This window comes from Meleagris gallopavo, chromosome 1 (genome assembly GCF_905368555.1).
Source record: "Meleagris gallopavo chromosome 1, MGAL_WU_HG_1.1, whole genome shotgun sequence".
In the NCBI taxonomy this organism is placed as follows: domain Eukaryota; kingdom Metazoa; phylum Chordata; class Aves; order Galliformes; family Phasianidae; genus Meleagris; species Meleagris gallopavo.
The window spans coordinates 5,728,721-5,755,317 of NC_139404.1; the positions used below are offsets into that span (position 1 = coordinate 5,728,721).

At 38.4% G+C, this 26,597-nt stretch overlaps 1 protein-coding gene across 3 annotated transcripts in view; it reads left to right on the forward strand.

The window, feature by feature from the left end:
• Positions 1-12,509: 12,509 nt before the first annotated feature.
• Positions 12,510-26,597, forward strand: part of CELF2 (CUGBP Elav-like family member 2) — a 370,306-nt gene continuing 356,218 nt past the window's right edge. For 2 of the 3 annotated variants that reach the window (XM_085215689.1, XM_085215679.1), the window contains exon 1: positions 12,510-12,909. Coding sequence is in view for 1 of the 3 variants with exons in the window: in XM_010720047.4 (XP_010718349.2) it covers positions 12,857-12,909 (53 nt within the window). In the remaining 2 variants the exon portion in view is untranslated. The remainder of the gene's footprint in view (positions 12,910-26,597) is intronic. The other variant, XM_010720047.4, reaches the window with a different exon arrangement.

The following is a 26,597-nucleotide window of genomic DNA, read 5'->3' on the forward strand; positions in this document are numbered from 1 at the left end:
ACTCAATCAATTCTATCATTCTGTGAAAATTGAATTTGTGCAGCAATGAACGTTAAGTAAGTACAGTGTCTTACTGCTCACGTGTCAGCCTTGTGTATTAAAGTCAAAGAGAACTGGGAGTTTAGGTAGCACAATCTGATACATTTATTTTGCTGTGAAACTGATTATTTGAATAATCAGGCATAATGTCTCTCCGCTACTAACCAAATTTAAAAGTGTGGACTGGGCAAAATAAATAAATAAATAAAGTGAATGGAGAGTATTTTATGATCATGGGTTGACTGAGGTAGGTGGTCGCAGAAGATTTCTAGTCAAATCTTCTCAAAGTCAGGTCAGCCATGAGGTCACATACGGGTTGCTCAAAGGGAAGAGTCTGCAAAATCAGTTTATGTAAAGCATAATATATATTTTCTGGAGAGAAAATGCTTGAAATTGACATTATTTGTGGTGCTAACGTGTGGGTAGAAAAGGAGATATACAGGGACTCAGTGCAGTAGAGTTCTGAGCATATTCATAGGATCATGGACCATAAGATGATAGGAGAGGCATTGCTCTGTACTGAAACCACTGCCTGCATATGTGTTCGTGGGACCTAAGGTACACATCAATTAGTGATATTAACTAAGTGCTATAAAGGCAGCTCCTCTTGACTATTTCAAATACAAACCAAACCTCAGAACCAGAGCTGTTATTCCATAAGCACCAGTCAGTAATGCGTGGAGAGGAAATGTGGTATGATGGGAGACTTCAGTTGCTGAGACTGAGATGCTATATCCATGCAGCTGGCTGCAAAATATAAGTGATGATTTGTTTGTTTGTTGTTTTTTTAAACAGTTTCAAATATAAATGATATTGTGCTTAATGCAAACAAAGTCTGTTCTGGACTTCATTATATTAGGTAAAAATGAACTTATCACTAGACTAGAAGTTATTTGTTGCCTAAGGATGAATGATCATGACATGATTACATTCAATGCTGCAAACAGAGTGCACATCCCTGCTAGTCATATGCATGCTGGTGCTTTGAAAGAGATAATTTTCCAAAAGATAAAAGTCATGAATTAAAATGATTGGAAAATAGGAAGTTCTTTATTCATCATTTATTAGATTATCATAATTCTACTCTTAGGAAAGAGGACAACTTTGCCTAAATGTTCATGTCATTTCAGCAGTATGGACAGCAATTATAGGTATGTAGAGATATGGAAATATTGGAAAAAAAAAATAGATGACGAAACATTATGAAATATATAATATTGTTGTAGAGAAATCAAAGGCATAATTGGAGGCTGGGAGTGCCTGTCATAACTCCAAACAAGTAGAAAAAGCTGAAAGTGTACCATGAGAAAACATCAGTGCTCAGGGAAATGTGAACGTTTAATGCCACACACTGGTATTGTTATTGGTAAGGCAGTAACAGCTTTTGGCTCTGGGACAGACCATTTACTTGAAAGTGGTTCTTATATCACTCTTTAATTTGGGAACTCCTGCCTTTACAAACCTTTTTCTTGTGTTATTGAAAATGACATAATTTCTAAAAATCCAATGTATTTTTCATTCACTAGGTTATTTTCTTAATTATATTTGCTGGAGATAGATTCAATTGCAATTTTGTTCACCTTCAATTTATGTTCTTATTTCGAATGCCTTTGGCAGTCTTTCTAAGAGTGTCCATACACACTGAATTTCATCTCTCAACACTAGATGATAACTTCCAATAAATCCACAAGCAGCGCTTGTAGAGGCAAGAGCACCTTTTATTTTTTCCACCACTGAGGAGAGCTCCAGAATGAATTGTAGAGTCATAGAATCATTTGAATTGGAAGGTCTCCTTAAAGGTCACCTAGTCCAACCCACCTGCAATGAACAGGAACACCCACAGCTAGATCAAGTCGCTCAGAACCCTGTCCTGCCTGACCTTGAGTGTCTCATCCACCACCTCTCTGGGCAACCAGAGTCTTGTCACCTTTACTGTAAAACAATTCTTTAGATACAGCTTAGATTATGGTTGGCTTTCTGGGCTGCAAGGGTATATTGCAGGCTTGTGTCCAGCTTGCCATCCACCAGTACCCCAAAGTCTTTTTCAACAGGGCTGTTTTCCATCCTTACAACCCCCACCTTGTACTGATAGCAGGTCTTGCCATGATCCAGGTGCAAGACCTTGCACTTGGATTTATTCAATTTCTTGCTGTTCACCTGGTCCCCCTGCTCAAGCCTGTCTAGGTCTCTCTGAATGGCATTCTGTCCCTCAGGTGTGTCAATCACACCACTCAGTTTGGTGTCATCTGCAAACTTGCTGGTACAGCCAATTTCACTGTCAGTGGCATTGATGAAAATGTAAAAGAGCCCCAGAGCCAGTGTTGATCCATGAGGGACATCACTTGTCATTGATGTCCATCTAGACATTGAGACATTGACCACCACTCTCTGGGTATGATCTCATAAACACTCAACAGTCCACCCATCTGATCCATATCCTTTCAATTTGAAGAAAACGGTGTTACAGGGGGCCCTGTCAAAAGCCTTACTGAACTCCTGATAGATGTCAGTGGCTCTTCCCTTATCCACTGATGCAGTTACACCATCATAAAAACCAGACTGGCTGGTCAGGAAGAACTTGCCATTGGTGAACCAATACTGGTTGTCTCATTTCACCTTTCTCTCTTCCATGTGCCTTAGCAAAGCTTATAGGAGGATTTGCTTCATTATCTTCTCTGGGACAGATGTGAAGCTGACAGGTCAGTACTTCCTGGGTCATCCTTTCTACCTGTATTAAAAATGGGTGTGACTGCCTTTTTTCCAGTCAACAGGGACTTCACCTGACTGCCATGACTTTTCAAATGTCATTCAGAGTGGCTTGGTGACTGTGTCAGCCAATTTCCTCAGGACTCTGGGATGCATCTCATCAGGACCCATAGACCTATGAAAGTTCAGGTTTCTCAGGTGGTTGCCTGATCTTTCTTTATACTAGGAGAGGCATGACTCCCCAAGTTCACACCTTCCAAGCCATCCACTCAAGGGCTGTGTGTAGAGCAGATGCTAATGAAGACTGAGGCGATATATTGCTACGATCCTCAACACTTCATTGATCTTTGTAGAGTTCTTCTTTCCACCATATTCAATGGCTGATAAACTTGCAGCTACTGTTTTTCCACTCCTGTGCCAGATTTTGAAGCAATTTTTAGAGCAGAAGTCAAAGAATCAGGAGCCTGTTAAGGTTTAAGTGTTGCTTTTCCATTCCAGGTGTCCGAAAGCTGTCCTGCTTTCCAGGCCAAGGCAGCTTTATATGACAGCAGTTTTACTCAGACATGAGTCTGAACTATGACAGACATATCAGTACAGGTGGTTTCACTAAAATGTTTCTGACCTCTGATGGCTAGGGAGAGCAGCCAGCTGGGAGCTGGGAAGGAGGAATTTACATCAGCAAGAGTGGGCCAACTTTCAGTACATCTGAATGAGAATAAAAATGGCAGTGCTTTTCCATGTTGGTCTCGTGGGTATGAAATACTGGTATAGGACAGTACTAGCTAGAGATAATTTACTAATGGCAGCCAAGGAAATACGGAAGTGTACTATTGGTTTTTCTAGGCCAGAGGTGATAACACAATCTAAACAATTTGAAATACAGTAAGATGATTAGCTTATATCATCTAAGGATAATGACATTTGCTTCCAACTTATTAAAAATGTGAATTATTATAAGGATCTCATAGTAATGGATCATTTTAAATGTGTACACTAGGTCAATCAGCGCTGAAAGGGAAATATTATTTACCAGACCATGATTGTGTTAATGTTATTTGGAATCAAAAATGATAGGTTGCCTAGGCCCATGGGCTGCTCAATCTGTCTGAAGGGGAAATAGCAGAAAAGATATGGAGCATTTGCTAAAAAAACTTTGACTAATGTAACTCATGAAAATCAGGAATTTGATCAAAAATACCCATATCATTCAATTATAACATTACAAGGGAAAAGTAACAACACAGCTTTTGTACTTCTAGGTTCTAAAGTTTGTGCTCCTAGGGAAGATTATGATTTTTCAATAAAGGACAATTTAATTGATTGAGTTCAAGGCAATTAACATCTCAAAGCAGGCCTCAGATGAAAGATAGTATTTGTGAAGAAGTACTAGGCCCAGTTTTGTGATCAATAATGTCAACATGAAGCCTGAACTCACTACTGATGTCATAAAATACACATGAATTTTAGATGCAGCGTTTTTACTTTGAAAAGCAGGTTGTCTGGAAACAACCTTTGAGCAAGAAAAAAAAATCAAGTACTGAAGAAAATGTCTTTAAATCGGCAATAAAAAATTCAGTCTGTTTGGAAAGATTTATGTTAGAAGTTAGAAGGAAATTCTTTACTCAAAGGATGGTGAGGCACCAGCGCAGGTTGCTGAGAGAAGCCATGGATGCCCCATCCCTGGAGGTGTTCAAGGTCAGGCTGTGTGGGGCCCTGAGCAGCCCTGCCTATGGCAAAGGGTTGGAACTAGATGATCTTTAGAGTTCCTTCCAGCCCAAGCTATTCTAAGTTTCTGTGATTTCAGTTTTTCTATTTAATTTCTGGAGTCATACAAATGTTCAGTTGGAGGCTAAAAAAAAACATTTCCTAGCAAATTTTCTTTGTGTGATTCTCTTTACTTCCAATGGCCTGGTATTCAAAAAAATGTGAAAGGATAAGGAAGGAAGGAAGGAAGGAAGGAAGGAAGGAAGGAAGGAAGGAAGGAAGGAAGGAAGGAAGGAAGGAAGGAAGGAAGGAAGGAAGGAAGGAAGGAAGGAAGGAAGGGAGGGAGGAAAATGATAGAAAGGAAAAAGGTTTTCAGTATCTAAAAGTAGACTAGAAATGAGTAGGCACCTGCAAGAAGATATTGAGTCTTCAAACTGCTGGATATGGGAAAGGAATAATTAGCAAGACCTAGGATGTGCAATTCACAGAAAAGCCACAAAACATAGGAATACAAATCATTGGAACAAATTATTATGAAAAACAGCAGTATCTCCCCCTTCTGATCTCGGATGAAGACTGATCATCTTCCTGGTTGATATCTGGAACAAACAAAACTGATTTGCAAGTCCTCTACAAGTTCTGATCAGCAGTGAAATCCAAGCAACTCTGCATGACCATCCACTAATATGTTCTGGCTTGACACACCAGGAACCTGTGAAGTGAAGAGAGCATCCCAAATACCCCATGAACTATGAGCAACCAACCCAATCCAGACATGGAGTGTTAGCTCCTACAAATTCCAGAGGGAGTACTGTTCTTCTGAAGCTACATCAACATCCAAATAAGAATACAAGAATATTTTCCTTTCTACTCTATGGATCAAACCATTCAAAAATGTAATTTTCAAGACATCCAGTGTCTAGAGGGCAGTGTAATGTTCTAGAAAACTGCCTCTATTAATCTAACTCTTTTTGCAGTCTTTATTGGTTGGATTTTGTCAGATGAAGAAATGAATGTTTATGCCCGAGGTTTAGAAAGTAATAAAGATGTTTTATTTTCAACATGGGGACCAGTGCTTGTCTTTATTGGAATCACAGCCCAGGCCTTGTCTGGGAGAAAAATCACGACAGTGCCACAGTTTTTGTAGAAGAGATCAACAAAAAGGAAAAATGTGACATGAAATTTTGAATATTTTTGAACAGAAGGAAAGAATCTGTTGTAAACAAACTGCATGTGTGAATATTAGCTGTGTATATAAATAATATAAGTAATTTGGGCTGCTGTAGCTATTAATGCTTTGAAAGATATAAAATTTTCATGAAGATGAAGGAAGTAATGGATTAGCCAGCATGGGAATGAATGATCATTTATGAGACACTTTATTTTAAAAGAGCAGTCCTCAGTCATCAGAAATAGGGTAGAAAAAAAATGTGTTACTATTTTTTCATATTTTCTTACATGATAAGAGGAAATAATTGTATTTAATTAAGAAAAAAGAATCTGAATTAGGAATTAGAAAAATAATAATTTTTGTTAACTTTCTATATGGATAAATTGCATTTTAAACCTAAATTAAAGTACAGCCCTCTACTGATTAAATAACACCACTGGAAAACTACCCTGTGCTGTTTTCAATATTGAGCTTTTTATCTAGGAAAAGCAGAAGTCCAAAAAAATCTTGAATCTTGACCAGCATCAAACATAAACTCAGCCCATACTAATGCAGTTCATACACAGGCTAAAGGAATGCTTCTCCATGCCTTCATATAAAATATGTATGTGATTGCTCAGGCATCTGAAACATTTTCTCTTTCCCTACTTACATCTGACCATCTTTAGGTCTATAGCAAAGCATGTTGTCACTGGGGACCTTGTCTCTCTTTCTCTCTAAGTTTAAAGGATACAACCTCTATGTACAAGGTACGTGTTTACAGCTGGTACTTTCAAAATTACATCTTAAACTGTAGCTTCCTAAAGATGAAGCTCTTCATGAAAATGAAGATTTATTTCAACATTTTGTTAACTTCTTCATTATTCTCATTTGCTATTTTCCCCTTTATTTCCTTCTAGCACTTTGGAGCTTTAAAATTACTTTTATTTGTAAAGACTATGATATAGGTGACCATTATTTAAAGTTTCAGGGATTTCTAGCTTAGATACAGCAACTCTTAAATTTTTAAAGTGGTAGAAGCCATCTGTCTCAACAGATCATGTTCTTTTACACTGAATGATGAACTAGTATTTCAGTTGATTTCAACTTAAAACAATCTTGGAAAGGAGGGAATTTCATAAAGCTGCCAATTTTTTTTGTCTTCAAAGTTCCTCATGTTCTGCTCTGTGGATTGCTAGGATGGTATCTGTCCCTCCCAGATGGGAAAGTAAGACACATAAAAAAATAGTTTTCTCAATGTCAAGAAGACTAAAAGAAATTAGCTAAATATCTCTATCTCGTCCCTTACCAATAACCATTCCTTTTTCTGAACTCCTGTAATGGATAGAATACCAGAGGTAAATATTATAAGAGGCTATTTAAAACACATGCAGACATGGGGCACTAATTGTCCTTTCTGTTTTTTGAAATCTTCTCCCAAATATTTTACAGTATGCATTCAGCATAATTAAATTACTCTGAGATTTATTCTTCAGCACTGAATGAGATAAAATTCAGACTATATAAATGCAGCTGTTGTCCATGTGAAAACACAGCCTTCACAACAAAGCACTTATTAAGGTCATTACTTCAATTTTTGTTTTCTAGACTGCATTACGGAGGCAGCATGAACAATAACCTTTTCATAAGGATTCATAAGGATCTCTTGGTGCTCACTGTATGACTTGACACCAAAAGAATGGAAACAAAAAGACAGCATCAGCTTTGGTATTTCAGCCTAGTGCAGCAGTGGAAGGGTTAACAACTGCTGTTTTCCTCCTTTCCAAATTTGACCCATGACTCCCCCGAATGGAATGAAAGGAGCAGATTGGGGTGTGCAAGTAGCTCTCTTTGAACATGTCTGGCAAGTACAAGGAGCTTTTCTTTCCTTTTATTCTTTCCTTTGGGTTAGGAAGGGCAGCCCCTGGACTGCAGAAGTACTCTTGCTCTGCCAGTGCTACAAAATGAAGAAACTCTCCTGCTAGCCAATAAAGGGAAATTTACCACAGGACATAAATGTTTGGCTCATATGCCATTTAAAGTAAACTACAAACACCTTCAGAAATTAGGATGATGGGAGTTTGTGGAAGGCTGTCTCTTCAAAGGAGCTGGAAAGCACTTCTCCCATAATAAAGCATGCCGTATAGTCATTTTCTGCTAGGTGAATAAGTACAAAACACATCTTTGTTCATAAGACTTTTTATTGTAGCAGTTGTCACGAGAAAAACCTGAAAGTACTTGAAAATCCATTAAAATCACAATCTGTGTACTTAAAAAAAAAAAATCTCAGAAAAGTTTTTCCCTAAGACTTTGAAAAAGTGAGAATTCGATCAGTATGAGACACATTTATGTAATTCAAGATTAACAATTGACTGTTGAAGTTTGGGCTTTGTATAGCCAAGCCAGCTGTTTAGCAAAGAAACAAAACCCTTAAATCTCTGCAGCTGCTGGATGAAACCAACTTGTGAATTGCTCTGTGTGATAAGATGCCCCGAATCCCAGACTCTGGCCATTGACTGGCTGTGAATCAGAGATTACTGACTGTCTCCGGGGTGTTTCGGTTACAGCACTCTTTCCCAAAGGGCAATTGTCATTTGGATTTATGCCTGCTTGTAACTGTTTTTTCTCCGGTTGTGTTCAAGTGCTGGTGCATGACTTTGTGCATTTCTTTAACTTAAATTTCTCGTCTCCCAGATCATGTATTTCGCCAGGGGAGAATAGACTCGCTTTAAAAATATGTAATACTCTTATTCAAACCAGTTCTAGCAGTGGGACTTTTTTTTTTCTTTTTTTAACAATTTTTATATTCAGCCAGAATTTTTTCACCCATCCAGGCTATGAATATGTGCCTGAGTTCCCAAGTTTAAACATCATCTTGTCAGCTTTAAAACATTTGGCCGGTCAGCAGAAAAGGAAAAGCTGCTTGTAAAGCACTGGAATGCGTTTTCAATTAGTCACTACACTGCTTAAAAGGCGAAGCATCAGGCACAGGGAGGGGAGGCAGGGGGGTGGCAGTGCTGGTGGAGAGAGACAGCGTGAGACAGTCTGGATAAGAGACTTTATCAGCCCGGAACAACAGTCCTGAAGTTTGAGGCCACTCTTTAATATATAAGCTTTTGTTTAACAACAAGCTCCTCTGGGACAGTGAGGTTTTCCTGGTAAAAGAGCAGTATTTCTTTCAAATAATTTAATATCGCTTTGTATGAAAGTGCAATAGAGATGAGATGATGAGCAATGGAAAAAATGTGTTGGGAAGCAGTTTGAAGTTATTTAGTTTGCTATTATTTCCTGATAACATGGCTGTTGGGCATCCTGACTAAAATATCGTGCTTTTGCACACCTTCCTTGGCTCCTAAACTATTTTGAATGAGATAACACCTTTGAAAGAGAGTCAAATAACCAACCAAAATAACTTACTACACTTAGTTTATATTCCTGCCCTACACTACAAAGTCCCCAACTCAACAGGTTTCTGATAAAGAAACAGCTAGAAAAAAGTCTCATGACATAATAGAATCTCTTTAATGCTCAGTAGTCATCATTACTTATGTTTTTTTTTTAAATGCTTTGTCCTGTACTTGACCTTCAAATGTTTGTAGCTAGCTGATCTGGAACTTTTTGGCTCCACAGCTGTCTAAACTAAGGATGATGACATTGCTTAGAGATTCTTTTGTGTATGTGTGTGTATATACGAATACTGTTTTCAGAAGTATATATATATTTACTTTAACATGACTCAAAAAATCTTGGAAAGCTTGTACTTCTTTATCATATTAACTAAGGATTGCTAAGTTCTCGCTGGTGGGACACATTTTGGCATGTGAGACCCAAGTTATACAATATGCTGGATTTCAGCAGGTAGAGGAAACTTTCAGAGCTGTAATAAATTTGCCTAAGTAATATTTCACAGATGTGCTGCCTTTTTCTTGGCAAACAAGCTAAAGATCATAGAAAATGTCTTCACTTAAAGTATAAAATAAAAGCTTTGAAGACAAAGTCCTTAACCGCAACAGAAAAAAACATTTAGCTAAAAGATGAGAGAGAGTACAAGAGCACAAGAGTTAAAACAATTTTGCAGTGGATTTCTGTTTCTGTTTTATTTGTTTTCTCTTACTATAGCTACATGCTGTAAGAAATAAGTGTGCCTGTTTTGGAAAATCCGTTGCCTGTCACAAGTTTTTCTGTGCTAAACTTAATCTTCTGGTTTTATTTTTAGAAAGCTTATTGTTGCTTTCTTCAATATGGCAGAAAAGCTGGCAAAATGTAGGCCAGGTCCTGCAAAATGGAGGCTTGGCCTTCCGTCCAGAGATGATAAGTTTAAGATAAAAATAATTTTTAAAAATGGTAAATAATTGCAAGAAAGCAAGAATACTTAGTCCTACTTCATTGTTTTCATACAGATACACTGGAAGAAAATTATGGAATGTTTTCCATGGGATAGCTGTGAAAAATATGTCTATAAAAAGTATGAAATACACTTGCTGGAGAGAAAACTCTTAACATGGAAACAGAGTATTGGATTTCTGTGTGAACAGCTAAGATGCACAGCATCTCAATGAAGTGGAGCTCTGGCCAAGTTTTACAGCGTCCTGAAGTAGGGGGCAGGGACAAGATGTTTCTCTCAGCCTTGGTTTTTCCATCTACATTATCCCTTGTGGTCCTCCACCATGGGTGTCTACCCCTTGAAGGCCACAGACGTAGGATCATCCAGCCGTCATGTCTCTCATCCTTGCAGCTCTTACCCACTCCTGTCCAGCACAGAAACTGAAATAAATGTATCCCCAAGTAGGTGTAAATGGAGAGCATCATTGCCCCCTTCACACCTTGATGTGCAACGGCACATCTGGACAGGATGTGACAAGATTCTAAACTGGATTTGCTAAAGGGATGTGATAGGATGGCTCATTTTGAATTATTTTTATGGTTTGCATACTCTGCTTGATGACTTTGCTACTTTGAGCCTGTTCATTAACAGAAAACTTGCAGTAACAAGTTTAGATCAGGAAATACATGGATCTAGTCCTAAAACAAGTAAATGGGAAAGATATGTAGAAGGCAAAAAAAAAAAAAAAAAAAGGCATAGATAGTACTATAACTAATCACATCCTTCCTGCCCTCAGGTAAGGATTAACCTGTGTAAAGATGACTTTTGGGAGGAAAGGAAGGAAGAAACACTGGCCAATCTGGTTTCATTGTGTCCCAAGCTGACAATCAACGTTTCATCAGCTCCACAAAGAAACATGTGACAAGTGGCAACTGAATTTCATTTTCCATGACAAGTATGCAAGCCTGTAGGTAAATAAATATAGATCCCCAAAGCGTCCAGAGGTTGATACAATCTTCATTTCTGAAGAAGTGCTCAGATGTGTACCAGGTGAGAATCACTCTGTGCCACAATGGTTTTAAGAGAGTGTTGGAGCATCTGTCACCCCAGCTATCCCCACCCCCAGATCTGTACCTGCAGTCTCACCAGCAGCAGTCCCTGCTGTCCTTATCCTTATCACACACCTCAAAGCAAAGGTGTTGCTCAGAGGAGGATGTAAAATCTACATATCAGAAATTCAAGCCTTGTTTGCTAAAATCTGCAGATAGGGTCCCATACCACTACATCCTGGCAGATAAAGTGATCACAAGACATTTTGGAACAGGGTCATCTTCATTCAAGGGCAGACTGTGCTGCTTTGGTACAACAGAGACATCAACAGTGGGAAGCTCTTGTGCCTACAGCAGCCAAGGGTGCCCTGAAAGCACAACTCGAGTTCTATCTGACCTTTTGGTGGTGAGAGACTTGCAGTCTGCAAAGTTTATCATGCTTCACTATATACTTTGTAATGCTTCCACGATGTCATCCACGACCAGATTTTTCACATGGCAATTAAATTGCTGCTTCATTTTAACATGCATAGCTGCTTTTAAATTTTTTTTTTTTTTTTTTTTTTTTTAAGAATTGGTGGTAGGGAAGAACAAGGAGCATATGCCTACGTTATAAAGAGCGAAGTGGAAGTATCTGTAGTTTGGGGTAGTTTGGTTTCAATTGCACAATTTAGAAGACAGTATTCTGCTTTTTTTTCCCTCCACAATTTTAATTTGAGAATTTCCAGACATTCCATAAAATGGGTGGAGCTCAAGAAAAGGGTACAATCACTCACATGAATTGGAAAAAGAAAAAAAAAAAAAAAGAAGAAAAAAAAATGAAAACTTTTAAAGGAAAAAAAAATGCAGAAGAGAAGTTTTCAAAAGTAAGGAAAACAATGTCAGAAAATGTTACTAAAAAAGGGGGGGAAAAAGCAAATCATGTAGATTTTTCTAAATAAACAGACTGGCAGAGCAGTTACACAACTTTTCAGATCACCATAGTGATCTGGAGAACGCTTTACTATTTATTTTTTAAGTAGCAACAAAAAGAAGAAATGGATTTAATGGAATTCCACAGCCACCTTTTCCCCTTTCAGACACACTGAAGTTGTATCTGCCCTCACATTATTATGCTTTTTATTATTCTACCATAATAGCAGTCTTGCCATAAATTAGAGTGCTTTCAGTCACAGCTTACAAATCTATCAAGTCTATTAGATTTTAAAGAGAAAGGAGGGAAGGAGGAAAAGATGCTGCTGTATTCAAAGGGTTGTGAACAGCTTTTTCTGGGGGGGGGTGGGGAGGGGGTGAGTAGATTGGGGGTGAAGACAAGAGGAGGAGAGATGGGTGATAGAGAAGTTGCATTCTGAAGTCCCTCCTTTAAAAGAATCAGAATAGGAAAAAGGAGACCCCCACCACTCTCCTGGAAATAATATAAGAGGCAAACCTCAGAGGTAGAAGAAATACCCAAAAGGGGATGACTGCAGCTTGCAGTAATCTGTAAATGATTGCTGGCAAAGACTGGAGGCTTCAAGCCTGAGCTGTGTTTGTTCCAAAAGAAAGCCAAGAAGGACGGTGTTAATAAAGAGAGATTTAACTGAGGGCTGTGCTTGGAATAAAGTGGGCTACAAAAAGGTCACATTTGATCAGTTGGAGCAGATTACAAGGGCTTTAAAAGGTAGTGGTGGAGAAATGAAACTGGGACTGTGAAGCAATATAGCACAAGATTGATTTTGGGGGTGGAGAGAAGCTGGGACAAGTGCTTATCAGCTCGAGAAGGAGGAAGAGCTGTGCTGGGTTTGTTGTCATTCCCACACTGAGTAGAGTCCTTGCTGCTGTTGTGCTTAGGCTTCCCTACCATTTTCTTTTTTTATTATTATTTTTATTGTTATTATTGATACGATGGTGTCTATAATCTCTGACTTGGATCCTCTGAAAAGCTGGAAAGTTTTAAGGTAGGCCTATGTTTTCTTCATTATTGTTTTTTGTGGTTTTTTTGTTTGTTTGTTTGTTTTTTATGGTTCAGCCCTAAATTAACTGGAGCTTGAGTTATAATTGAAATGTGAGCCCTGGGCTTAAGTAAGAGAGGAGTTTCTGGTAATTAGAGCCCTTTTAAGATACAGCAAACCTTTAAGCAGATGTTTAGAGAGACTCGAGGGAGATTTTTAAGATATACTTCTCAGTGTTACAGCACAGTGAGGAAGTGTGGATTTTTTTTTTACTTTTTTTTTTTTTTAATTTAAGGAGAGATTGCTCTGTAAATTCAAGTTAATAGCAAAGGCTCACACCAGTTGAAACTGCAGCATGAACTCACTGCTTTCTTTGCTGTGCTGTGCAGCAGAATGGGTGGAAAACTTCAGAGCAGCAAAAAGCAGCATGAAAGGAAAGAGAAATTGTGTTGGGGGCTATGGAGGGGAAAATGTTCATTCTGTTCTTTAATTTTGTTGTTGGAATTTCCACTTTTCTTTATCCCTTCTGATGAATGTATTTGATACTTAGAAATTTTTACCGATTTTTGCTTTCAGCAGTGCTGTGTTTTTTTTTCTTTGAATAGTGAATAACATTAATTCAAACGACCAAAAGCAATTAATAACCAAAAGTATTGTTATTGCCTGCTGCAGATATTAAAAATCTAGTGTCAAGTGGCCATGTTCAAATGCTGCCGTAACTGCACCGCTTTGCTGATTGAGAATCTTGACGTGTAAAAAGTTTGCAGAAACTTCACGGAAACAGTTGGGGATGTAGTTGGTTAAATTATAAAAAAAAGTTGAATACAAAGTTTGTTTCTCTCAACTGAGATGCAAAATGTAAATCTGCACCTTATATAGTTTTGTGGTGCTTTTTGCATTTTTTTTTTTTTTAAGGGGATAATTCCAAAGATTCTGAGGGAGTGTATGAGTTGTGATTTTTTACTTTTTTTTTATGATGCTGAAGTGTAAGTGAGGGTCTTGCTACAGTGCTTTAAGTGTCTTCATGCACCTTGAGCTGAGCAAGCCCTCAAAATCAAACCATGGTATCTACTTACAGGCTGAGGGTTTTTCTCTTATATTTGCCAAGCATTTAACTTCCTTTTTTTCAGAAGTTAAATTTTCTCTGAATATCTTCTGAGCCTGTGCACAGAGTGTGTGCGAGGATCCCTTATGCTCGTCTGTGCCATGTGAGAATTGGCTGAAGAGTTCTACTACAGATTTGGCTTTTAATTTTCTTATTAAGACTGTCAGCACATAGTTTCTATTTGACATCTGAAACCTCAACACAGAGGTTGGCGTGCTGCAAGCAGAGGGGTCTGAGTGGCATCAGGGGAAGGGTGGTCACGTCAGGGTGATCCACACTCAGAATGATTCCTGTGAGTCATCCGCTGCAAGTGAATGCCAGGAAAGTGCTTTTGCAGAGCTCCATATGTGTTGTCTGCTGCGTGTGTGCACCAAAAGAAGCTATTCTAGGAATTACTTTAAAAGATTATCCCATTCGGAGATGACTTCTTTTTCCTCTGCTAGGGTAGTCAGGTGATAGCAGGTTTTTGCTGACAAAAGGGGTGACACGGAGGACATGAAAGCTGAAGTGGTTTAAGGAAGAGAGACTGTTGCTCTTTCAAACAATCCTGTTTTCTTAAGAAAGTGATGTGTTTATATGAATGGAGTAGACATATCCTCCTGGTGCTTTTTTCCCTAAAGTGTGACTGAAGTTTAACAACTTTGTGTGTGAACCTGGAAATCAGGGAGATACAGAAAAGGGCAGGTCAGGGATGCAATTAAACCAATTTACACAGCACTTCTTTATGTAGTTACTGTGTATGATCACAGCAGCAATTCTGTATGTACAGATAACTGTGGGATGCAGAGGGTTAAAAGCCCCTTTCAGTATCTAAAGGGTGGCTATAAAGAAGAAAGGGACAGGCTCTTTAGCAGGGTCTGTTGTGATAAGACAAGGGGAAATGATTTCAAAATAAAAGAGGGGAGTTTTAGATTAGATATAAGGAAAAGGTACACTTGCAATAAGGGTAATGAAGTTCTGAAACAAGTTGTCCAGACAGGTGATGGATGTCCAATCCCTGGAGATATCCATGGTCAGACTGGATGGGGCTCTGAGCAATCTGATCTAGCTGCAGGTGTTCATTGCAGGGGGTTGGACTAGACAACCTTACAGGGTCCCTTCCAGGTGAAACAATTCTACAACACTATGAAAATGCAGAAAGAGGCAGTGTGCAATGTAAGTGAAATGATCACTGATAGTTAAAAAAAAAAAATAAAAAAATCAGCTGGATGTCAACATACAGATCATGGTTTGAGATGCCAACTGTAAGTTAATTCCACCTTATAAATTTTAGTTTCTTTTCTGCAGACCAGTTTCCATCTAGTTTAGTTTGATGCCTCTGAACTTACTGGCTAGTCGTATCAAGGGAAAAGGCAGTTAATATTTATAAGAAATAGAGGTGGCATGAAGTAATTCCTGAAGACCCAGGGCATGGCAGCAAATATTGCAGTCACCTCAACAATAGTGTTCAATAGTGGCAAATTCCCAGTCTAATTTTCCTTCTGCATGCCTATTAATTTGTCCTATGACTTAGTCACAGTTTGAGACCTGGTTGACTAGGGGAATCGTAGAATCATGGAATGGCTTGAATTGGAATGGACCTCAAAGATCATCCAGTTCCAACACCCATGGGCTGATTGCCCCCCACCAGCTCAGGCTGCCCAAGGCTCCATCCGACCTGGCCATGAGCACCTCCAGGAATGGAGCATCCATAACTTCTCTGGGCAGCTGTGCCAGTGCCTTGCCATCCTCTCAGTGAAGAATTTTCCACCTATATCCAGTTTAAATCTTCCCTCTTTTAGTTTTAAACCATTAATCCTCATGTATTAAAACAAATACGTGGTGCGTATATAGTATTATGCCAGACACGCCTCTTCTGTTGTTTCTGAATGGGGTGGAATGGCAAGAGGTGCAATGCTTTCTGGAGATCTTGGCACCCACTAGGTTCATGTTAAGGCCTCTTAACACAGGTGAGTGTGCAAAACAAAGCAACAAAACCCACTTCAGAAAATATTTTCTTTCATTGGATTTCTTCTCAGTGATCTGAATATTAAAGCTATTGGAAAGTAAGTCCATGACAGCTCGGATTTTTCTTTTTTTCTTTTTTTTCCTCCTGTTTCTCATCAGATAAGCCCCCAGAAAATCACCTGCATTTTGACATTAACACACTTCTGTCTGATCTTCCTTTGTCACTCTCTATAGTGAAATAAGTACAGTGCTTGTTGGGCTCCTTGGAGCTGGGAGAGCTTGGCAAAACTTCAGACCTTTTTAAAAGACTTCAGAGCTATGCCAGCTCTGAAATGGTCTGTGCTCTGTGGTCAAAAACATCATTTATCTGGCTCTGAAGTGATACGGAAGATGGGGTCTCATCCCACTAGCATGCAGAGGAGACAGAGACCATCTGTTGATGTTAGAGATATCTCTATTCCATGCCCCCACCTCTCCCTGTATTTCTGTGACATCATCTTGCTCCGCATGGCATGGCGTGGCTTTGGTTGCTGCTTCTGAAACTGGAGCCCATGCTTTGAGCGCCAGCGGCTTCAAGAGCAGAGCAGGAACCTTGCAAGGACAGTCACAAAAAGAAAATCCCTCCAGGCCACGTCTTTGCTCTTGCTTCTGTCCCTTTAATTTGGTTCTGGCAAGGCTAAATACTATAAATGCTATAAATCTCAATTTAACTGCATAGGGAAGATCTTGCCCTCCTTTGCATTCCTCCCTGAAGAAGTAAGTGATATTTCTGTGGCTTATTGCCTAAAAAAAAAATAAATAAATAAAAATGTTGCTTTAAACTTGACTTTGCAATCTCAAGGAGGGATCTGAAGAGTAAGAGTAAAGCGGCAAATCTTACTGTCATGCTCTCCATGCAGATGACCCAAATTTCACAAGTCCTACTGAACAGGTGGAGACAGCTTGGCTAGTGGAATTGGGAACATGTCCTTGTGTGGAGCAAGTGACTCCAAACTTCCATTTCCTACCATACTAATCAGCCCAACAGCCTGGAGATGGCTTGGCTTTTCAAGTGTAAAAGTGCCTTCCATGCTTGGCATGTCCTGGGGGAGCAATTTCAGCCATGTTGTGTTGGTGTTATGAGTTTGCTGGGGAAAAAGGTCCTTTCTCTTCCACCTCTTATGGTTACCTGTAAAATTAAATAGGTTAAATAGCTTGAAGGTACAAAGCGAGGGAAAAAGATACACGCAATGGCTCAAATTCAATTATTGGCATGGAACAACAACCTCAGAACTGTAGCATTGTGAATCCTGTTACTGATTTGACTTCTGGCTTTCCATCTCAGCAAAACTAGTGGCATGCCGAGGCTTCTTCTGTTGTATTCTGTGTCAGAGCAGTCTTTAGTTTAGTACTTTAACACCAAACTACAATGCAGAAAAGGAACAAAAAATGCTTTCACATCCTTTACTCCAAGGGCCCAAACAATGTTGTCTCCACCCATTCCTCAAAAACAGCTCTAATAGAGTCCCAAAAGTTTGGTTCTGGGACATAATGCTGGACTCCATCACCACGATGAAATACAAATAACGGAATTTTAGACATCAGTGGAGAACACAAATTCCCTAACAATAGCCAAAATATGCTTGTTAAAAGAAAAAAAAAAAAAAAAAGAAGAAGAAAAATAAAAGGGGGTGTGTGAATTTTTTCATAACTAAAAGCACATTTTAGAAATGATTTTCCATTTAACATCTCTGAAAATACAAGACTGCACTGAAAGGAATGTTAGTGAGGGTCACATAAGCCCCAAGTCATCACAGAAATGAAAATGAACAGGAAGATGGTGGCTGTGACCAAGATCTAACATATAAAATATGAGCAGCGGAACGTAGTCTGGGTTCCTCTACTTCCAGTTTGAACATGTAACTCTTCAGTGAATAATACTGGGATGAAAAATTAGGGCCAGCAAACTGGTTGTAATTGAAGTACGGGTTTTTAATAACTTTTTCATATTTCCTCTGTACTTTGCAGATGACAACACTGGCAGGTTTTTGTTGTTGCTTTTGGTTTGTTTATTTGTTTGTTAAAGGTTTATTTTTTGTTTGTTTTCCTTTTCTTAGAAAGACAGGATATATGGAGTGATCGAAAAAGTAAAGATAACAGAAAATAGCAGAGTAGGGTGTAACACTCTCCAGCATCATTGTTGACTACTGAGAAAGTCATCTAGTCCTTTTGTAAGCCTGTGCAGATTTATTCTTGCATCTTTATTTTTTTCTGATTAAAATTCAATATAGCTCTTTTCAGTAAGAGGTTATTCTCTACCGTTTTACTAAAAACAATCCTCTTTTCATATTGAGCCTGTATACAAGCTCATTACATCTTGCTCATTTGGACATGAGTTGGTAAATCTTCCAGGTGCTTCATCAGGGATTTAACCATCCAATTCAAAAGAATGCTCTTTTACAAAGAGGTTTACTTACAACTGCTGCTGTGCTCCTTTGTCTAATTGTTTAAAGTGCCCTAACCCCTTACCCATGTAATATAAAATTACCAAAGCAGTAATGCAAGTGTTTAGCAAGAGTGTAAGATAGTAAATTTGCAGTCATGCTCATCCCAGCTACCAGGGAATTGCAGTTCAAGGACTTCCTATGTTAGCAGTGATTTTTTTTTTTTTTTTTTTCCCCCTTAATGAATGATTCCTCATTGAATTTACCTGTGTTCTTTGCAGTTTAAAATTTGAATGAACCTACAGTACCTTGCAGCAAAGAAATTCTGTGGTTTGACCCACTGGTTGCGTCTATGTTAATAAAGAAGTGTGTTGGAAGGGCTATTTTTAGGTGCAATTTTGTCTTGCTTCTATATGTTGGGACATGCAGTAGCTGTTCGAGGTGTTTTCATGGAGTTCTGGAGTGGCTGAGGTTGGAAGGGACAACTGGGTTTACCTGGTCTAACACCTGTTCAAGCAAGGACACCCAGAGCAGGTTGCTGTTGTTCAGATGACTTTGGAGATCCCCAAAGAGGGGGAGACTCCACAACCTCACTGGGCAGTCTGTGCCCGTGCTCAGTTTGTCTCCTTGAGATGTTGAATTCATTCTTCCTTTTTTGGAGGGCAGGAAGATCATGTTGTTTCTGCATCTATTGTGCTTCAGAATTTAATTTCTGACTAGTAATTAGCAGTACTCAGTTATAAGGATATACATATAATAAGATTATAAGAAAAATCAGGATCCTCCTCTCCTACACACATTACTTTGTTATATTTGCTTTCATCTACCATTTCATTGTCTTCATCTTGCAAGTCAATGAAAGTACAAACTAGATCTCTGCACCAATTTGTAACTAACCCATTGTGAATCTTAAAGTTTGTCTAGTTCTGTGATCTGTGGATCTAAAATGAGGAAATAACTCTGTGGAGAGAAAAGATCGTGGAGAACTAACTTTATGCTTCAAGAGATAAGGTTGTAATTCAACCTCTCTCCAGACTTTGAGACAGTTACAATGAGTTACTTAATCTCTCTGTATTCTCTGTAGCCTCCAATCTCTGTAGCCTCAGTTCCAATCCAGTAAAATGGAGTTGTTAATACTTGTCTTATCTATAAACTTGCCATGGCATACAGCTCTATACACAGAGAGCCCACAGCAATGAAGTTTCACTCTTTGGCTGGACTTTTTAGCACCTGCCCTCATAAAAATAACTTTTGAATGAAACTAGAATTAAACTCGTTAGAGAACAAGTAATTCCATGTCCTTCCCTTAGTATTTCTGCCTTTGCTAGGCAACTCCTTGGACAATCACTCAAATATCCCTCTGTGCAACAGCTTTCTATTTTTCCAAGTTGTTAGGATGAAGCAGGTGGTGGAAGCATGGAATCTATGAATGAAAGCAGAAACGAATGCTTTGTCTGAGATTTAACCAATGGCAGATTACTTAGTTTTGTTGTTTTATTTTCCTTTTTTTTTTTTCTCTTTTTTTTTTAAATTCTTCTGTTCACTAAAACTTTATCACAATTTGTAAACTCACTGTTTCATTTATTAATGCCCCCACCATCCAGTCATCCAAGTTCTATCTCTCCGTTGTATGCATTTCCTTCTCTACATGGATGCTGCTTTCTGGTCTCATAAATGCCCATACAAATAACTTGTCATAGCTTCATTTCTTTCACTCCTTGATTTTCTTATTTCTCTCTCCCTCACCCCCATTAGTGGAAATGCAACTCTACTTACCTGTGGTTACTCACCTTTCAGAGATACCCAGGCTACATGGCACTTTCCTGGCCTTTGGTAAGACAGATACCCACTGTGTCCTGTGTCTGTGTAAGGTGTAATTAGGACAGCAAAACCCTTTCAGTACTTATTTTTCTAGCAGCTGTTCTTACAGCATTGTCTAAATAACAGGCTTTGTTCTCTTCAACAGGGATTCATTAAAGAATAAGATGCTGTACCAAGTATTGGACCAGAAGCAGGTGATACCAGGGATATTTGTAGTCTTTTGCTGGATCTCTGCAAGAGCCAGAGGATTTTCTTTTGATTGACCTGAGCAGGAACTGAATTTCTTGTGTGTAAGGAAAATGATCCAACTTTTCCCTGTGGATGTTGTCTGATGGGTATCACCATCTTCCAGGGAAGCTGTTTAGACTTCAGGAGCTCTATTATTTGTGGGGAAAAAATGCTTCCTGTAACTAAAATAAATAAACGACCTCTTAAATGTTACGATCCCTCCTCCTTTATTTGAATAGCTGGACTGCTTACACTGATAATAAAAGAATTTTCCTTCATTAAACAACAAAATTCTCATAAAAATTGTGTTTTTATGTAACTTTTCTTGGATAGTTTTTTCCTGATTTTTATGTATACTTTTGCCTCATCATTGGTGGAACAGGCTCCTTAATTTTTTTTTTATTCCTCATGATAAAGTCAATGCACCTACTGTGTAGAGCTGACAGCTCATTACAGGGCACTTGCTTCCAAGCTCTTGTTAATGCACCACTGTGCTTATGGACCACTGTTAACCTGCAAATACTGATTTTCCTGTATTTATTTGTTTAAAACTAATAGTTAAATGTTAAGACCTTCTAAAGGTAGAAATACTGGGAAGCTCAGCAATTACCATAACAACTATACTGTCTCTCTCTTCTGTTGAATGTATAGATTTCAGATTGTTGGAAAAAATCTATTGTATAAGTTCTGCCAGATTATTTTAAAATAGATTTCAAGCTAAATTGTCTTGCAGTTAGTTATTCTCCTAAATAGCTTTATACATACTGATTATTTGTACCTGTTAGAAGATGAATTTCCTTCTTCACATAATTTTATGGGAGATTATGGGAATAAGTAGTGGAAGACTGATTCTCAGGTGAACGTGCCTGAAATGCAGGCAATGTTTATCTTACAGCAGTTCAGTGGAGCCAGAACTTAGGCGGGACTGGAAATTTTATCTATTAACATTTTGTGGCAAAGCATTCTCTTAAACAGCTTGATTAAGTATATTCCACACAAGTTTGCAAGGGAAAGTAAAGCAGGAAGGAGTTAACTTTTTTCTTTAGTTTTAAGATTTTTAGTTTTAAATAAAGTTCTCCAAGTCCCAAAGAAAACAGTGATGTGAAAAGGCTGTAGTTGAGTCTTTTTAAAGCTGTGGACGTTGCAGTTCAGAAATATATGTGGATCTTTCTCCATTCAAAATATATTGTAAATATACAAGTGAGTTAAAGTACAGTTGTCACTCTCCCATTATGCTTTCCTGAATCAGGAGACACTGGCTGATCCATTGGCAGATCTCAAGCTGAATCTATCTGATCTGTAAATAGTAACTAAGTTCACTGTCAGGCATTTTGAGAATGGACATAACATCACTTCTCAACCTTTAGCACTGTAATTAATCTTTACTTGAAGAAAGCAAGGGCTTAGAACATGTTAATGGAAGGTGGATTCTAATCCTTGGGAGGTTTCCTTGGCTTTGCATGAGAATCCCTTTGATAGGAAACGTATGACCTGTGTTATGGAGTTGATCATTTGAGTCAGTAGAGCTTTTTTGCTAATTTGGTGGACACTGCTTCCATCACACAGGTTTTACCAGAGCACTGCTGAGGCTTGTGGGTTTCCTTGTAGACCTTAGACTTGTTACTTCTTGGAAGAATTGGCCTTGGCAGGAGTTGTAGAATGCTGCTGACCAGTGTCAAGTTTCATCTGGATGTGCCAAAATAAGCGATTTCTGTAGGCAGAGCCCTGGGAAAATTTATGGACTTAGAAGGGAGGAAAGGTATAAAAGGCCTCAAATAGGATGATGGGGAGAAAAGTATTTAAACACTGATGTAAACTTTAATTGATTCCAAGAGGAATTAATCGAGGCAGTATTTTATGTGACTTGGAGTTGGATTTCCAGCTGACATGAACTGACAGTGTTCCTTGGAGCAAGTTGTACTGGCTTAGACTATCTGAGAGCTGGGACCTGTGTCTTTTGGAGAAGACTTGACATCTTTCTTCTTCCATGGAAAATGTTTAGATCTAATGGGTGAAAAAATGTCCTGTTCAGAGCAGTTACTGTATGAATTACTTCCAGCCTGCTGTTGACCAGATTTACTCTGTCTGAAGTCTAGACTGCATAAGGCTCTTGGGAATAAGATTAACTTAGGCTTTAAATTTCTAGTTATTTTTTCCTTCTATTTAAAAGAAATAAATGACCTATCTCTTTGCTCTTTCAATCAACATTCAAGTAAACTAATAAATTTAGCATAATCTTCTAACAGATCTGACTCTATAACATCCTAGTTTGCAGTCAGGCTGTGTAAACCAACTGTGTAAGTTGCACAGCAATTTTAAGTCACTGGGAAGTGGTAATAGGGGAAACCAAATCTGCTGCATCAGACTAAAATATCTCTGCTGCCCTTTAGAGCTAGTTGTGATTTTCGCAAGCAGAATTTTTTATTACTCCTGATAAAGCAGTTTGTATTTTTAACCCAGAGCAATGAGGCTCCTCCATAGAGCTCTGGGACTGCTCTTACACTGAGTTCAGATCTCCTAGCTGTTTGCTGAATGTTAAAGCTATATCTGTGGTCAATAAGTTGCTCTCTTTGCTGTGAAATTCTTAAAATCTGTGGTTAATGAGAAATCATGCTGTTTATACAGGTCTTACAAGTGCATCTTCAGAATCTGGTTACATGATTCCTCAAAATTGGCAACATCACTGCTTCATGTGATCTTTGAGATCTTTGCTTAAATCTTATCTCAGTGGTGTTTTTTCTCATATTTAAAAGCAGTTTCTGTTCTTCATGCACATGATCTGGAGAAAAAAACAAAGTTACTTTTTTACTAAGAGGTTCCGTAACTTGAATATACACCCCCTAGCAATATTTTATATAAAAAAATTACAAGACCTGCTTCAAAATTAATGTCTCATTTTATTTTTTGGCTCACCACATCAAAGCTAGATGTTGGTGGTATGGCAGTAGAGGGTGAACCTTCCCACCAGTATTCTGTTACGTTTTGTTGCCATGTGACAGATGGCAGCAGAGGGGCAGTCTGACAAAATGTCACCTGACATGGAAGTGCGTATGAGGCAAATGCGTATCCTTCCTTCACACAGAAAAATTGTCATCCACTGATACTCACTGCTGAATGTTCATGGTGACCAGAAAGTGCACGTGAGCACAGTGGTGTGTTTCAACAGTGATGACCACGAGAAAGACAAGCCACAATCTGAATGGCCATGCACAGCCATACACCACAGGTGTGTCTTGATCAGCTCACCCATGTGAATCAGGTAATGGTGGCAACTAAGTTGAAGAAATAGCATTTTGTAGCTGTGAATTTGCTGTATCAATTATGTTATTGTTCTGTTGTGGTTTCCATGGAATTTAATAGAAGGCGTTACTTTCAAAGTACATTCAGCCTGAATTTTCCCATAGTGATGTATCTGAGATGTGGTTATTGCACTTCTACATCCTTTCTTGTTTCTCTTATGCATGGGTACTGCATAACAATACACAAGAAAGCATCCAACAACAAAAAGAGATAATTATTTATATGGTGACAAAATAGCAAACAGGATTTGATCCACTACTAAAAACATTCATGCTGTTCACACTGGTGTAGTTGAACTGAGACTGAACTGAAACAAGGAGAATGAGCAGAGATAAAGTTGCAGGTCCAATTCCAAGAGTCACAATTTTGTCCTATTACAGGAAGATAAGAAGTTACTGCTGCCAATATTATTTTTGGTGCAGTTACAAATATTTACTGTACGGATATCATAGGATAAAAGTCCTAAGCAAAGGCTTCACTTATGGGGGGAAAAAATAAATAAATCAACATTGTAGTCACTTTAAAAAAATAAAACACCTTGAGATTAAAATATACCATAATGTACAGAAACATGGCTGGACTGTACTGCACTAATCTGACTGTAGTAATCATTGCCTTGCTTTCCCATTAAACTCTCTGCAAGTTACAGCAGTCTTGTTTGGTTCTTATGTATTGGCAATTCAGTTTATGGATTAAATTTAAGCAGATATTATGAAAATGCATGCTATAACAACAGGGGAAAAAAACAAACAAACGAACAAGCTGCTGTGATGAAAATGAGCCATGTACACAGAGAACTTGTGATGTGGACATGCAAAAATGTTGGACTCCAGGTTTCAACATTGCAAAACATGACAATTTGGAACGCAAAATAAGTTCTGCTTTTTTTTTTTCCCCCCCCCATTTGCTCTTATACAACAGCAGTCAGACCACACAAGAAGTTTGCACAAACCTACACAGTGAAAGTGGATGGGAAAGCAGAACTAGTTCAGCAGCAAAAGGCTGAGCATTTCTTATTCCTTCAGCAGCTGGAAACTTAGTGGCACTGCTGAATAAAATCAGCTTTCCAGGAAGGAATCCGTATAATCAGTTTGCATGATACTTTTTTTTTAAGATGTGATGATCTGGAACAGGGTAGTTACCTATATATGGTAGCTTTGTATCTACTCAGTAGAAGCAGCCAATTCTGAATTCCTTGAGGAAGATGATAAAAATATACTTTGACTGAGGGGTTCCAGCAATAGCTAGCTAATAATTTCAGACCTAGAAGGACTTTCTTATGAGGAGCATTTAATTACAGAGGCAAAGAGTTATCCAGAATGATGAGCACTTCTCAAAAATGGCGAGTTAGGCTTTTCTTGTTTGAATTTTGTCGTAACACAAAGGGAGGGGAAAGTCTTGCAAGAGATTGGAAAGCAGTAACCCGCATGAAAATGAGCTTGGAGGATACAGTGCCAGAGGATACCATGGAGGCCATATGCTTACAACTGGGGAGATGAAACTAAAAGGATTTTAATGGGTGATGAGAACATCTACAATTAGATAGGATTAAAATGGATGGGGAAGGATCTAAGTGCTCACACTTCAGCCAACTATTATCTGAGGTCGAAGAGAATCTTTCCTTTTTTGGGAACATATCCCTATCCATGTAGGCTCTTTGTATCTCTCAGGGATAGAAGGTCATATAAAACAAACTCCTGTCTGTTCCCATGAGACAGTTCCCGTGTTACACAAGAGTGTTAAAATTCTGCTAATTGAATTTTCTCTCTTACTGCTGAATTCTAGTAGTATTTACTTTATTGATGCAATGCATGAGTCAAAAGGCAGAATAAATCTTTCAAGCCTCATGTTACTGAAGAATATACTTTTATTTAGCGGTATTATATGTGATAACTTACCACTTTCTGTACCAGCGAGTTCCACAGAGTAATTTTGCATTGCATTAAAATAATTATCCATCACTATCTGAACTTCATGTTCTGTCACATAGGTAAATTGTATACTTCAGCAAGCCAGCACGCATTCTGAAATTGTTATGGGAAAGATTTGCATTAGGAAAATGTAGATTTTCTCCCCCTCCTTCCTATGATAAAAATCTCCATATACAATAGCATTACTGCTACATGTCATGGGGACACTGTGTAAATTACAGAGTTACAAATTTATCAGCCCAACCAAATGTCTGAAAGAATAATGTCATATTAGTTATATTTCAGCTGTAAGCCTGGTCTGTTTTAACCTTGATTTGTGTGGCAGCTAGCCATACCAACAGCTTGTGTATGGTTGATAATAAACAACTTTGTTTTAATGTTACAAGATTCTCATTTAATTCCTGGGAGCTTGATGTATTGACAACCAAAGATAAGATTAATTCAGATCTATCACTGGGGTAAAGCATCAGATTAGGCTAACCACAAAATACGTGGTCCTGAAGGTTCCAAGATCACAAGATCTTTTGTATGTTGTAAAGCAAACTTTCCCAAGTTGGATAATGCGCTAGAAAAAACTGAGACAGCAAACTGCTTTATGCACACAGTAAGCCTTAGTATAACTTGGTTCTGTTTCAAATTTCACTTGATTTTACCTTTGTGTGATCTGTATGTTCAAGCAAGAAAATTTTCAGATAGAAAAGCTTTATTAATTTGTAATTCTACATTTTCCCCCCTGTATTATCGTGCCATTTTAAGAATAAGAGTAATTGTGGAAGAGCTGGAACCATTGAAATTTGCTTTTGTTTTTCTTTGTTTTGCAAATGGGGGAAGGCAAGGGAAGGCTAGCTGTTGTTTTGTTTTTATTTTTGATGGCTTCAGTATTTGGGGGGGAGGGGGAGCAAGGGGTGTTTGTTTTATATTATTTACTGTTGCTTTATT